Source organism: Equus przewalskii, chromosome 1 (genome assembly GCF_037783145.1).
Source record: "Equus przewalskii isolate Varuska chromosome 1, EquPr2, whole genome shotgun sequence".
NCBI lineage: Eukaryota > Metazoa > Chordata > Mammalia > Perissodactyla > Equidae > Equus > Equus przewalskii.
Window position 1 is genome coordinate 514,033 of NC_091831.1, and position 12,811 is coordinate 526,843.

Below are 12,811 nucleotides of genomic sequence, written 5' to 3' on the forward strand. Positions count from 1 at the left end.
AAGAAGAGCAAACAGAACCCAAACTAAGCAGAGGAAAGGAACCAATGACGTCAGTGACCCTGAGCACTGGTCACTGGGACCAGCAGCACTGACAAGACCCCGGCTGCCCACAGAGCTGGGCCAGCGGGCTCCATGGGTTCTCTGTTCACCTTCATGCCACAGTCCTGCCTGTCCAGCATGCCTTAGAGCAGGGGCCCACGGCACATGTGCCCAAAGCCCTGGGTCTAACTACTGTCCCCTCTGGGGCCTCAGAGCCAAAGCACCGAGCCTGGAGCGGCAGCTTGGCGGTGCCTGTTTCCGAACCATCCTGTATTCATTCTTGTCTCTTCTTGAATGGTCTTGGCCTCCCAACCCCTTGTTTTCAAGCATCTCCAAAGCAAAGTTGTTAATCCCGAAAATAAAACAAATATTTACAACTCAGTAATCACAAAAAAACATCCCATAAATATCTGCGGAGCTCCGTCCCACACCTGGGACTGTGCCATGAGCCCTGTCCTTGGGTGGGACGCCAGGTGGATGCTCTTTCTGCACAGGGGTGGCTTTGGCTGGTCTGCCACTCTGCTTGTGCCCACTCAAGGCCCCCCAGCCCTGCCTGGTCTCTGCAATCGGACCCCCAACAGCCAGTTCCCCCAGGAGACGGAGCCCCACCCCTGCTGGACACAGGCAATCGGCCCGGTGGCCACCCCTCAACACTCAGCTCTGCCAGACAGGAGGCCCAGAAGGAGCAGGACGGACCTCTCACCTCAGACGCCAGCTCAGGAGGCCAGGTTACCTGCACCCCAAGCAGGGCAGAGCCAGTCACCACTCCACAGATAAAGAGGTGGCTGGGGGCGCAGCACTGAGCTGCCCCAGTCAGGGTTGGGGAAGGCCCAAGCCCCCCAGGATATGAAGAAAAGAGTAGGAGGACATGAGAAGAGAAATTGGGGTTCAAGCCCCAGACCCTCACCCCTCCAGAAAGTGAGGCTGTTTTTCAGTTTGCTGGCGTGTCCAGGGAGGGAGGGAGGCGGGAGGGCTGAGCTGTGGCTGGGCTGCACACAGCCTTCAGTGCCAGGCTCCCGGGGCCTCGTGGCCGAGCAAGGGGTGTGGCGAGGGGCACGCAGAGCAGCTTCTTGAGCATGGGTGGTGAGGTGAGCACTGGGCAGATGTCCCTCAGACCTGGATGAGGTTCCACATCCCTGGATGCCCAGGGCCCACAGAGCTGCCCGTCCCCTGGATCTGTTACACTCCCCACTTCTCTCTGGCCTCACCACAGTGACCACCGTGTATGTGGTGAGCTGGCTGCAGGACTGCTGCCCACCAGCCACCCAAAGCCATGGCCCCCTGGCCTTGCAGACGTCTGACCCAGCTGGGCATCACAGCCCAGGAATCCGCGTTTAAGGGGACGACTGCCTGGCAAGTGAGAATTTGTGGTAGTGCTTCCCACTGCTGGAAGGACTGAGTGACTGTCCAAGGAGCCTTGGGCAGGGGCCAGAACCCTGGGGTTCTGAGAGGGACCGGAGAAAGGCCTCCAGAGAAATGGGGAGCAGTAGAGGGGCAAGGCATGTGCTCGGAAAGCCCCAGGCCCTGACCCTGTGCCCAGGCCCCACGTGCACATCCTACCACATCTGTTCATCAGCTCAGCCAGTGCCACACCATGGATCAGGGCAATGAGAAAGACAGAGAGAGAGATTATCAGACAGTTAGACACACAGACAGGTGCACAGAAGCAGCTTCTGGGGCTGGCAAACCAGGAGGGAGTCCCACTCCACCCCTCTGAGCAGCCAGCATCCATCCTCAGGGGACCAAGCCCCTGCCCCAGCCCTGGGGTCCTGAGGCCTGGGCCCAGGGCATTTAAGTCCAGGAGGCACCCAGCTGGTCTCGGAGTGGACAGCAGCAGATGTGCCAGGCCCTCACAAAGACACAGACCACCCGCCACCTGCCCTCTGTCACCGGAGTGGGTCAGCCAGCACCCTGGGCTTGGTTTAGCAGAGTGGAGGCACCTGAAGCACATCCCACCTAAGGGGCTGTGGAGATGGGGCTGGGCAGGCAGAGTGAGGGAGGCCGGGAGGGAGCCTCCAGGACACGCCACGGAGGCCTGGGCTCCCAGGAGGGCTGGTGCCAGAGCAAAGGTCCCAGTGTGCCACAGGCCCTTGCTCCCTCCTACCTCTGACTTGTGGCTAAGCCATAGGGGAGAAGCTGGGAGGAGAGCTGAGCTCCAGAGACAGCGCCAGGTCCACCTCCCCATCGGGCAGTGTATGGAGGAAACAGCACTGACTTCAGAGGCACACAGGGCGGGCCCATTCTGCCTGACCCCCGCCGAGTCACCTGTGTCTCTGAGCCTCAATTCCCTCTCCCACAAAGAGGGGGTGAGGACAGGTGCCTCGGAGGGTGGGTCGGCTTCCTGTTGCAGCTGTAGCAAGTTGCTACGACTGAGTGACTGAAATAGCAGAGGTTTATGTCACACAGTTCTGGCGGTCAGAAGTCCAAGGGGCCTCCCTGGGCTAAAGTCAAGGTTGTCAGCTGCTGGTTTCTGCTGGAGGCTCCAGGGGAAACCCAGTTCCTCGCTCCCAGAGGCTGCCCACAAAAGCCAGCACTGGAGGCTGAGTCCTTCTCTCACTCTTCTTTCCGACTCTCCCTCCTCTTCAAGGACCCTCTGATTCGATTGGGTCCACCTGGAAAGCCAGGATGACTTCCCCATCTTGAGGCCACCTGATTAACAGGCCTAATCCTGCCTTTGCCATAGACCCTGACATCTTCCCAGGGCCTGGGGATTAGGCTGTGGACGTCCTGGGGTTCATTCTGTACTGGACATACTTATATGCACATGCCTCTCTGGATAGGGGGTCGCTCAATACAGACGGGCTTCTCCTCTGATTACCCCCTTCAGGAAGTTTGGTAAAGAGTAAGTATGAAAGTAAACTGGCAGAAAAATGAGAAGGTGAGCAGGAGAAGGAAAGAAGGGAGGAGATGCCATGAAGGGACGGGGGCCACAGGATGAACCTGCATCTGAGCCTCTCGCGTCTCACAGGCCTCGTCTGATGAGAGCAGCTCCTCTCCTGAGTGATGCCAAAGCATCCCCAGGTGGACCTCATGTCTCAGCTGGAGGACCTCATGTCCCACCTGGAGCCCACCCACGGCCCACCTGCCCTGCTTTATCATACCTGCCAGCTGCTGGAGCTCTTGTTAACTGGTCCCTCTCTGTCCAGAGTTATGGGTAAAGTGCCTCTTGTGTTTGGACAATTTTCCAGTAAGTTGAGAAGGAAAATGTCAAAGACTCCAACATGAATAAATGCCTTTGGGGAGGGGAGCAGCCCTGGCCTTTCAGGATGAATGGGAGGCTGTCTGGGGCCGAAGCTGACAGCAATGATGTAAGAGGATGAGGCATAAATTGGTGGTTTCCAGCTCGGCTTTTCCTTGGAGATTGCACTGTCTGGGAAGTGCAGTCTTTGGAGGAGGCCGGGAGCTGGTGGTCCTGCCCTGGAGTGAGACCCTGGGAGTCAGCTGCCCGCACGAGACAGGCCAGCAATAGTGCCATTGTGCGCAAACTGCTGGTCCCCACTGGCTGCTAGGCAGCAGGGAAAGTCTGCTCAGTTTTTTCCCATCAAAGACTGGACATGTGTCATCAATATCCAAAAGGGGAAAATTACTTTCTTCAGTAACGTGGTGTCACCTTCAATCCCACGTCACCATCTGGCACAGGCTTTACATGACCTCAGCTCTGCAGCATCAAACGCTCCCCTCCACTAAGTTTTAAGAGGAGGGAGAATATTTCTGTTTTGATCCTGTCCAGTTCCAGACTTGGCTGTATAAATCCTACAAAACAAAATCCATTCTCAAAACTCATCCTGTTACACTGACTCAACTGAGGCAGCCCCTGGCACTCATTTCTGAAAGCTGAGAATGTGTTCACTCCCTACGAAGTCAGCACAAAAGGGAGGCCCTGAGACACAGGAAAGAAGAGTGTCCGGCCTTAGCTGGACCTTCTGCCCCTTGCAGCTCAGAACAAGCAGCAGGTCACTGTGGGAAACAATGCCACTCAAGCTGGGGACAGTATCTACCGAAGTGTTGGGTGAGCAGAGCAGTCTTTGGGGTTTTGCCATCATTTCAGGGGCACACCTGGGACGGGGGTGGGGGCATTGGCCTCAGCACCTACCAGCCTCTAGAAGGGCCTGTTGCCAGAGGTTGTGCCTGGTCCCCTGTCCACACAACTCACCTGGCTGGCCTGCTCCTGGGCCACTGGGAAGCCAAGTGCCCGCAGGCATCTTCCTCCCTGCTGGTGGTGAAAGACAGAGTCCAGGCTCCCATCACATGTGGGATGTGAGTTTCTGCGCCCAAAGCCACTGTGTTGACAGAAGTGGGTCCCTTCTCACCCACTACTCCTTGCCTTACCTCCCACTTCAGAGCCTCTGCTGGCCAGGCCCAAGTCGGGGCTGGAGATACCACTGTGCTGGAGACCTGTTTGTGCTGAACGTTGGGGTCTGAGTTTTCAAGTCCAATCCTGGGGGCTCCACACCCCCGCCCCTCCCCCAGCCTCCTTCCCTCCTCTGCCCCTCTGCTGGAGCTGGTGCCAGGCAGGGGCCTGGTCAGTGCTGGCCTAGCCTTGCCCTACTGGGAGGGACAAACACCCACTGCTGACACACGCAGGGAAGGGCAAGACTGTCCTGAAGGTCAGCATCCTCGCCTGACCCTGTGACCCCCTCCTTCCCCCAGGCCAGCCAGCCTGCAGTGCAGGCTTCCACTTCATCCACCCCGATGCCACCTTCCGAGCGTCCTGAGTGGACATGGCGCAGGCTGGGGCAGCTGGCTGTCATCTTTGTTAAAATTCTTCTCCGAACACTCCCGAGAGTGGCCTGCTGAAGATAAACTACTGGGAGAGAGGCCTTCAAAGGGCGTACTTTAATGATGCAATTATCTTCCGTCAACTCAGAACATCTTTATTACATTAGAAAGGGGCAATCCATCTTGGAATACAGAAAGAGCTGATCCTGCCACAGACACCAGGCCTGGCCCTGGAGCGGCCTGAGGGCCCCTTTTAGACATGTTTCTAAATTTGCATGGAGAAAAAAAGCTTTCTAATTGAATTTCTCTGGCTGAGCTGGACAGTTAAACTGTTCCCAAAAGCTGGATTTCATTAAAGCAAATTTGTTTTTTCAAAAATAAACATATATCGATTTAAGTTGCTATTTCTGTGGTCTAGGATATTAATCGGACATAGAGTCGTTACCCGCAAACCGGTCTCAGGACTCATTCTAATGCTCAGCGCGGTTCTTGCCTTCAGGGAGAGCCGGCACAGCGGCGCCTCGTCTGCAGCTCCCAAGAAGGTTTTTAAACCAGAGATTGGTCCAACCAAGGACGGTCTCTGTCGGGCCTGGCTCCTCCTCCTGCGAGCCCAGGGTGGGGCCCTGTCTCCGCCTCGGTCCGCGGGTGCCTACCGGGAGCGGCCCCTCCGGGCTGGGGTCGGTGGGAAGCCCGCGCCGCCCAACGCCCCTCTCAGCGGGGCTCGTCCCAGGTCCCAGGTCGGAAGTTCCAGGTTCCGGGAGGATTCGGCCGAACAAGTGCGGAGCGGGAGAGGCTCTCGGTGAACCGCACACCCAGAGGCGGACTCCGCGCTCCCGGCCAGGAACGGGCCCGCCTGTGTCCCAAGCCCCGCGTCGGGGGCGGGAAAGAGGGCGGCCGCCGCTCCCTTCCCCACCGCCCCGGCTCGCGCCCAGGGACCTCCGACGTGCTCCCGGCTGCGCCTAGGGCCGCGCCGTGTGACGCCCGGGCAGTGCGAGGGGCTGCCCCTGCCCGGGAGGGCGCTCGGCCGCTTCAGGTGCCTGAAAAGCCACCCAGGGCCAAGGGCACCGCAGGCCGACTTCAAGGCGACGAAAGCGGAGTCGTCAGTCGGGACGCAGAATGCGTCACTTGTGGCCCCCAGGGTTCGGAGAGAGTGCCTGAGCCGAGGCAGGCCCGCGCTGAGGGTTCCGGCTCCGGGCTAGGGCGCAGCGGGAAGAGCAGCCGGCAACAGACGGAGGGACGACACTGCGGGGGGCGCTGAGCTCTGGGCGTCGCAGGATCCGCGCGCGGTCAAGGGCCGCTGCTCCGCCTGCGGCTCCGCCAGCCCGCGCCCGCCGTCGGCTCCTCCGGTTGGGGAGGCTGGGGCCAGCTCTGCGCGCTCCCCGGGTGCCCCAGCCGCCTCCTGGGCAGGAGAACGTGGGCTGGGCCTGCAGCTCTCGGGGAGCCAGCGGCGTACCCTAGGAGCCCACTTGCGCGCACCGGGAGAGCTGGGGCCGAGGGTTCACGGGTCCCAGGCGGCCATCCCGCCCCTCCCTGTCCGTCCCGCCCCCTCGGGGCAGTGAGGCCAATGGACGCCTAGGCCCACGTGGCCGCGGCCGCGACGATTGGACAGCGGTGCATGAAAGAAGCACCGCCTTTTTATAGGACACCACGGGCTAGGGCGCCGCCAAGTCCCGGGCAGTCGTGCCGCGCGCTGTCCCCGCTTCGCGCCTGCTGGGCCCCGGCAGCCACGCGCCCGGCCTGCGCATGGCCCCGGCGTCTCTCAGCATGAACCCCGCTAGGCTCAGGACGTGCGGTAGGGTCCTCGCGGGGTCCGGCTCGCTGCCCTTCAGTGTCGACTCGCTGCTGGAGGCAGAGCGCGGCCTGGGCCGGGAGCCCCCGACGCCCCGGGAGGAGAGGCCGCGGGGCGCCGCGGAGCCCAGGGCCTGGTTCCCGCCGGCCGCCCGCTCGTCCTCCCCACGTAAGTGCCCTGTTGCACGGTCGGGGCCGGGAGAGGAGCCCTCCCGGCCCAGGCACGGAGGACCAGGGCGGGAACGGCGCTGTCTCTCATAACTTCAGAAAGTAGCCACTGACGCGTCCGGCCTGAGTGCAGAGAAACCAGCTCCCTCGAGCCCTCCGGCGCACAAGCCCCGCAGCGGCTCCCGCGTCCCACGCCAACCAGGCTTCCGGCCTGCTCCGGGGCTGAGTCCCCAATCCACGACCCCGCGTCTTCTTGCCTCCGAGCCTCTCTGGCCCAGGCACCCCCTGCCCCCGTCCGTCCCCGCAATGGCTAACTTCTGCTTCGCCGAGTCTGCCTCTGTGCTCACCGCGCAGTTCCTGCGGCCGCCTCCCGCCCAGGCTTCTCGCTTCTCCAAGAGGGCAGAGCCCCCTCTCCCTTGGGGTGCGGGGCCACTGATTTGGGGGGCAGAGCCCGAGTCCACAGCGTCCCCTCCCCGCGCAGGCTCCGGGTGCTCTGCCTCTCTCACCCCAGTCGCTTTTGGGTCTCCTCTCCTCTGAGGGCCAAGGTCACGGAGCCGGGACTCGTCTCCGGAACCGGCCTTAGCAGGAATCCGGGAGTGTCGGAAAGGGGCGCGCACCGCCGGCGTCTGAGCGCCTGCTTTGTGCTTCTCTTTCCTCCCAGGCGCCCCCAGCCCTCCACCGTGCACCCTCCGAAAACACAAGAACAACCGCAAGCCGCGGACGCCCTTCACTACGGCGCAGCTGCTGGCGCTGGAGCGCAAGTTCCGCCAGAAGCAGTACCTGTCCATCGCGGAGCGCGCCGAGTTCTCCAGCAGCCTGAGCCTCAGCGAGACGCAGGTCAAGATCTGGTTTCAGAACCGCCGGGCCAAGGCCAAGCGGCTGCAGGAGGCCGAGGTGGAGAAGCTGAAGCTGGCGGCCAAGCCGCTGCTGCCCTCCTTTGCGCTGCCTTTCCCCCTGGGCGCCCACCTGCCCGGCTCCCCTGCCGTGTTCGGCGGCGCGGCGGGCGCCCTGCCGCAGGTGCCAGGACTCCTCGCCGCGCCCGCCGCCTACGGCGTGTATTACCTGTCCTAGGGCGGTCTGGACGCGCGCGGCGAGCCGGGCTGGGGTCGGCTGCGGACGGAGGGCGCAGGGCCTGCGAGGCGGGGCGGGCGAGCTGCGCCGGTCCGGCCGCGTACTCGTCCACGCGGGGATCTGCTGCTCCAGGTGACCTCCCAGCGGTTCCTGTTCTTTTTGTTGTTAATACAGTGTTACAATGGATCCTTCAAGCTTATTTGTATTTTGCAAATTTTTAAAACTTATGTTCGTACCAAAGTTTCCCGAAATAACGTAGTTTCCTACAGCGTCCTCGAAATGGACCAGAGCTTCCTGTTGTGTACAAAACAACGAGTATTTTGCGGTTTATTCCGACGCCCTTTCCTCCTGTACCACGTCGACTCGAGATGGACTGGAGGACCTCGAGCTCTGGCGAGAAACGGATTCCCCAACAAAGAAATGAAAATAAGAGTTTGGTGCCAGGACTCCTGACGGGAAACTTACTAATTACTTTCACTAACTAGGTTTGTTACCGTCGAGACCGAATGGAAACTTTCACGCTTATTTCAGGGAATTTTTTCCGTATTTTTTCCTAGAGAGCTTCTGGGAGCCTGAGGCGAAATGCTGTCTCTGCGGGGGGTGGGGGGGGGGGAGAGTGCGTGTGTGAGTGAGAGCCAGTGTGATGCGAGTGTGAGTGTGTGTGAGTGTGGGGGGCGTCCGCGGAGGCGCCCGCGGGCGTGGAGAGTGCACTGCGCAGCGCCGTGCGGGCGTACCCACTTGGCTTCCGCGACGACCGAGCGGCAGGGAGACGCGCGGGTCGGCCGGGGCAGCGGAACCCGGAGGAGCCGCGCCCCCGCCGCCGGTGCCCGGGGAGGACCGCAGCAGGACCGGCGGCGCGGGGGTCCGGGTTCGTCCCCCAGGCCTTGCCCTAACTCGGCCAGGATGACCAGGGACCTGCTGGTCGTCCTGCTGCTGCTGCTTTATAACGTGCTGATTAATTTAGGAACCGCCCCGCGGCCGCCGTCACCCAGTGAGGAAAGAGGACGATGGTCTGGGCTCCTCCAGGGACTGGTCTGTGTAGGGCGCCGGGCAGGGCGTGAAAACCCACAGGGCCCGTTTCCGTGTTGGCTCCTCACCCGGGGTGGGAGCTGAGAACTGCAAGTGGGCTGCAGACACGACCAAGCCTTTCTCTCCCTAGAACAGCGGGCGCTGGCCCGGGTGCTGCCGGCCCTCGCAGGAGGGGAGGCCGGGTTTACTCAACAGCACAGGAAACGACCACCGAAAAGTCCGGAAGTGATATTGTGTTAACTTACCTATCAGTGGCCGTAACTCCCCATATGTTTCCTGAAAAAAGGAAAATTCACGACAGGTTTTAAAGGAAACTAACCCGGTTCTCGAAGTGCAGGCTGCTGAGAGGGGAAGGAGGCCGAGGTGCCCACTTCCTCTGGTGTGTACCAGTGCATCCTGAAACTGGGCTGCTGGACTCAGAACCCAGTACCAGGCACAATTTTCAAGGGAACAGATCTGCCCGTGGTCTATGACCATGCCAGAGAAGGCGGGTGGGGGCCGCTGCACAGAGCGGGCTCGACGAGGGGCTGAGGGGCCTGAGGGCCACCACCTGTGCTCCCGGTACCCCATGCACCTTGCAGAGCTCATCTGCCCTTTTTAAGGTCAGTCAGTACTCTGATCCTCCTCTCAAATCTGAGGTCCCTGAGAGACACCCAGGAAGATCAGGACAAGTGTTACAGCCAGGATAACAGTGTTCACTTTGCAAACAGCTTGAGGTGGCAATGAAAACATGTGCCACCTGCCCAGTGTGTCCCTGGCTGCTGGTCTCCGTCCCAGCAATGGCCTCCCATGGAGCAGGGGTCTGCACGCACAGCCCTGCCACTTCGAACACCCAGCTGTGATCCATGTGGTGCTGGCTGCGCTGCAGGCCCAGAGTGCTGGGCAGAGCAGGGCTGGCAGAGGAACTTCCTGATGTGTCCACAACCATTTGTGACCCAAGACACCGACCTGGGGAGGCTCCCCGCCCAGCTCTCCCCACTGAGCCGGTCTGCCTTCCAGACCACCGAGGGTAAGCAAGGCGCCGTGGGGGCCGAGAGCACGTGAGAGCCCACCAGATGGTGCCCTTGTTGCTGGGCAAGGCTGAAGCAAACTTGTCAAGACCAAGACTTTTCTGCTGTTCTTCTCGGGCACAAGAGAGAGAAGGGTACTGGCTATCAGCCTTCTCACAGAGGGCTCGGGTCCCTGAATGGCCCGCAGGCCGCCTCCTTCGGCCAGTGTCTCTGAATGGGAGGTCTCCAAGGCCCTGAGGCTGCCCAGAGCTGGCCGGAGCCAACGTGGAAGCATTTGTCCCTCACTGCCCTGCACGGAAGCCTGGGGCCTCTGCTGCCCTTTGTCTTAGGACAGACACCCCGGACCCCGGAATTCTGGCACTCCATCCATGACCTTTCATCTGCTTCATACCCAGCTGCTGCTGGTGGATTCAGAGACCCCACCTCTAGCCTTGGGAGACGCCCTGGACAGGGAGTCAGGAGAGCAGCTCAGAGCAAACTATGACTCTTTGGGGTTGGGGAGGCCACTTGGTCTGGGGACAAGGAGTGGGCTGAGTTGTGCAATGGCATGGACTTTGGGTTCCTGATAGGGCCAAAGTGGAGAGGGTGTGACTGTGGAGGACCCCAGACACCCACCCACCAGGCCTGGGTGTCTTGTTGGTCTCATTAAATGAGTGACATAACAAATAGGCTTGGCTGGTCTGGGTCACCAGAATCCCACCCAAGCCCTGGGAGACCACCCTGAGGCTCCTACGTCAGTGCTCATTCATTCTGGTTCCTGGGCGAGGATGAGGCTTGGCCCCCGGTGTCCCTTTCCGGCACACGGTCAGTTCTCAGAGCCACTGCTCCCCCCGCCAGGTGCAGATGCACCCCCCCCCCCCCACAACAGCCTTGCCTATTCTGTGCCTGGAGGTGCTGCTATTGGCCCAGCTCAGGCATGGACCCCAAACACAGGTCCTGTGCCCGTGGACCACTCAGGGTTGGGCCAGGTCAGTCCTGTTTCAGTATTTCTAGCAGAGGGACTCTTGCAATCTAACCTAGATCTTGAAGGATCATGAAGAAGCGGTTGTCTGGAGGGCAGAGGCCTCCTCTGGGACTTCTAAAAGTGCGGCACTGGGTGCTCCTTAAGCTAGATGGTATGATTGTGGCGCTGCCGTCTCCACCAGGACATGCGATTTTACATGTGCTTTTGTACACATGAAATATTTCATAAGAAGAAAGCACTCTTTGGGCAGACTTCACGCCAGGAGGCTGTAAAGGTAAAACGATTAGCATGTAGAGAATAACACCATTCTGCATCGCCTGAAATGCTATGCAGCGTGCTTCAACTGACACAGTCCAGTGCCGGGCACGGGGCACGGGCGCCCTTCCCTGTCTGTGCGTGCCCTCAGGGAGTATCTCTGAACAAATGGGTCACTGTGCTTTCCTGGCATGATAATACAGAATGCTCTCCAGATGGCCTGCAGTTCTGGTGCTTTCATTTTGACTTTTAAAAAATTGCTGTCTTGTTTACCTAAATATACACAGTTTTTGCTATTTCTAATATTCTGCATTGTATGCTGTACGTCCATCCATTTGACCATTAAGAAAGATAATCACGTAGCGAATTACACTGACCTGGCCAGTGATGGTGAGATGAGAGACTGCAGAAGCAGTAAATGTGGAAAGGAAGTGCCTTAGCATGTATGAAGCATGTGTTCTTAAAAACCACACCACATAGCTACATTATTCCTTTAAACGTTCCAGTCGTGTTATTTTTTTCCAGGTTGTACTTTGAAAATTTGTAGAAGGAGGAACTGTATACTCAGCCCTGCCCTCAGTGAATCCCCGTTTTTATGCCTTGGGGTGGTGAAGGCTGCACCCAGAGGCAGGGCCCCCGGACCCTGCAGGAGGCTGGGGAGGCCTCAGGCAGAGAGAATTACATTCTTACCTTGTTTAAGCAATTGTTTGGGCTTTCTGTTAAATGGAGCCGAAAGGAAACCCAGGGGCACACCCCCCTTCTCTCTTTTTCTTGTCTTCCTGGGCTGGCCAGAGCCTCCAGTGTGAGTGTGGATAGAAGTTGCCAGAAGGGGCAAAGGAAGCGCTTTTTTTTTTTTAAGGTAGGCACCTGAGCTAACATCTGTTGCCAGTCTTCTTTTTCTTTTTCTTGTTCTTCTCCTCCCCAAAGTCCCCAGTACATAGTTGTATATTCTAGTTGGAGTGCCTCTGGTTGTGCATGTGGGACACCACCTCAGCATGGCCTGGCGAGTGGTGCCATGTCCGCGCCCAGGATCTGGGCCAGCAAAACCCTGGGCCACCGAAGCAGAGCGCACGAACTTAACCACTCGGCCACGGAGCCAGCCCTAAAGGAAATACTTTGAAAGTTTCCCCGTAAGCATGATGTATGCAGTAGGTGTTTCAAAATACCTTTTCCGGAGACTAAGCTTCCCTTCTGCAGCTGGTTAACACCAAGTGTCATCATCAATGAATGTTGTATTTTACCAAATGCTTTTTCTGCATATATTGAGATGATCAAATGATTTTTCCCTTCCATCTGTTAATGTGGTAAATTATAATAATAGATTTTCTCACATCAAGCCAATTGTGAATTCCTAGCATAAACCCTGTGGTGGTGGTGGGGATGGATCTTTTGACACATAAAAGCAAAAAAAAAAAAGTGTAAAGATAACAAATGATGGATTGACTACACAACTGTTTAAAACTTCGGTACAACAGGGCATAATAATGTTGTCAGCAGCAAATCAGTGGAAACGTGGCATCCGCGGTTTGGTGAAAGAATGAAGGACTGGCAGCAGTCACAGGCGATGTGCTGAGCAGAGAGAGGTGGCGTGGAGTGTCCTGACTCGACAGCGTATCCGCAAAGAGCTACCCAAGGGTGGCCCACAAGTGCATGCCAGCGCAGAGCATGGCTGCCGTGCGCCCGGACCTCTCGGAGAGGGGACGGTTCAGTTTGCTGGTGAAAGCTTGCCTGTTTTCTAATGCCGTCGAAAGCGTCTGGGGACCCATTC

General features: G+C 58.9%; 1 protein-coding gene and 1 long non-coding RNA gene across 3 annotated transcripts; one reads left to right on the forward strand and one right to left on the reverse strand.

Moving 5' to 3' along the window:
- Positions 1-4,897: 4,897 nt before the first annotated feature.
- Positions 4,898-8,146, reverse strand: LOC139085202 (uncharacterized). Its single transcript, XR_011543318.1, has 2 exons — positions 8,022-8,146; positions 4,898-7,940 (listed from the first exon to the last, which is right to left on the reverse strand). It is a non-coding gene; the product is annotated as an uncharacterized lncRNA (long non-coding RNA).
- Positions 6,392-12,379, forward strand: LOC103556405 (homeobox protein MSX-3-like). Of its 2 annotated transcripts, none has more exons than XM_070631281.1 (2): positions 6,392-6,550; positions 7,376-7,979. In XM_070631281.1, exons 1-2 carry the CDS (start codon positions 6,502-6,504, stop codon positions 7,783-7,785), a joined length of 459 nt encoding a protein of 152 aa, XP_070487382.1. In that variant the 5' UTR covers positions 6,392-6,501; the 3' UTR covers positions 7,786-7,979. The 2 variants fall into 2 exon arrangements, with proteins under 2 accessions (XP_070487382.1, XP_070487379.1); XM_070631278.1 differs by having other exon boundaries at positions 6,393-6,715; positions 7,376-12,379.
- The last annotated feature ends 432 nt before the right edge of the window (positions 12,380-12,811 follow it).

Excerpts from the sequence above, each read along its gene's own strand:
- LOC103556405 (XM_070631278.1), top strand. The coding sequence starts at position 6,502 with ATGGCCCCGGCGTCTCTCAGCATGAACCCCGCTAGGCTCAGGACGTGC. Across the intron at positions 6,716-7,375 it reads CGCCCGCTCGTCCTCCCCAC|GCGCCCCCAGCCCTCCACCG; the intron begins GTAAGTGCCCTG and ends CTTTCCTCCCAG.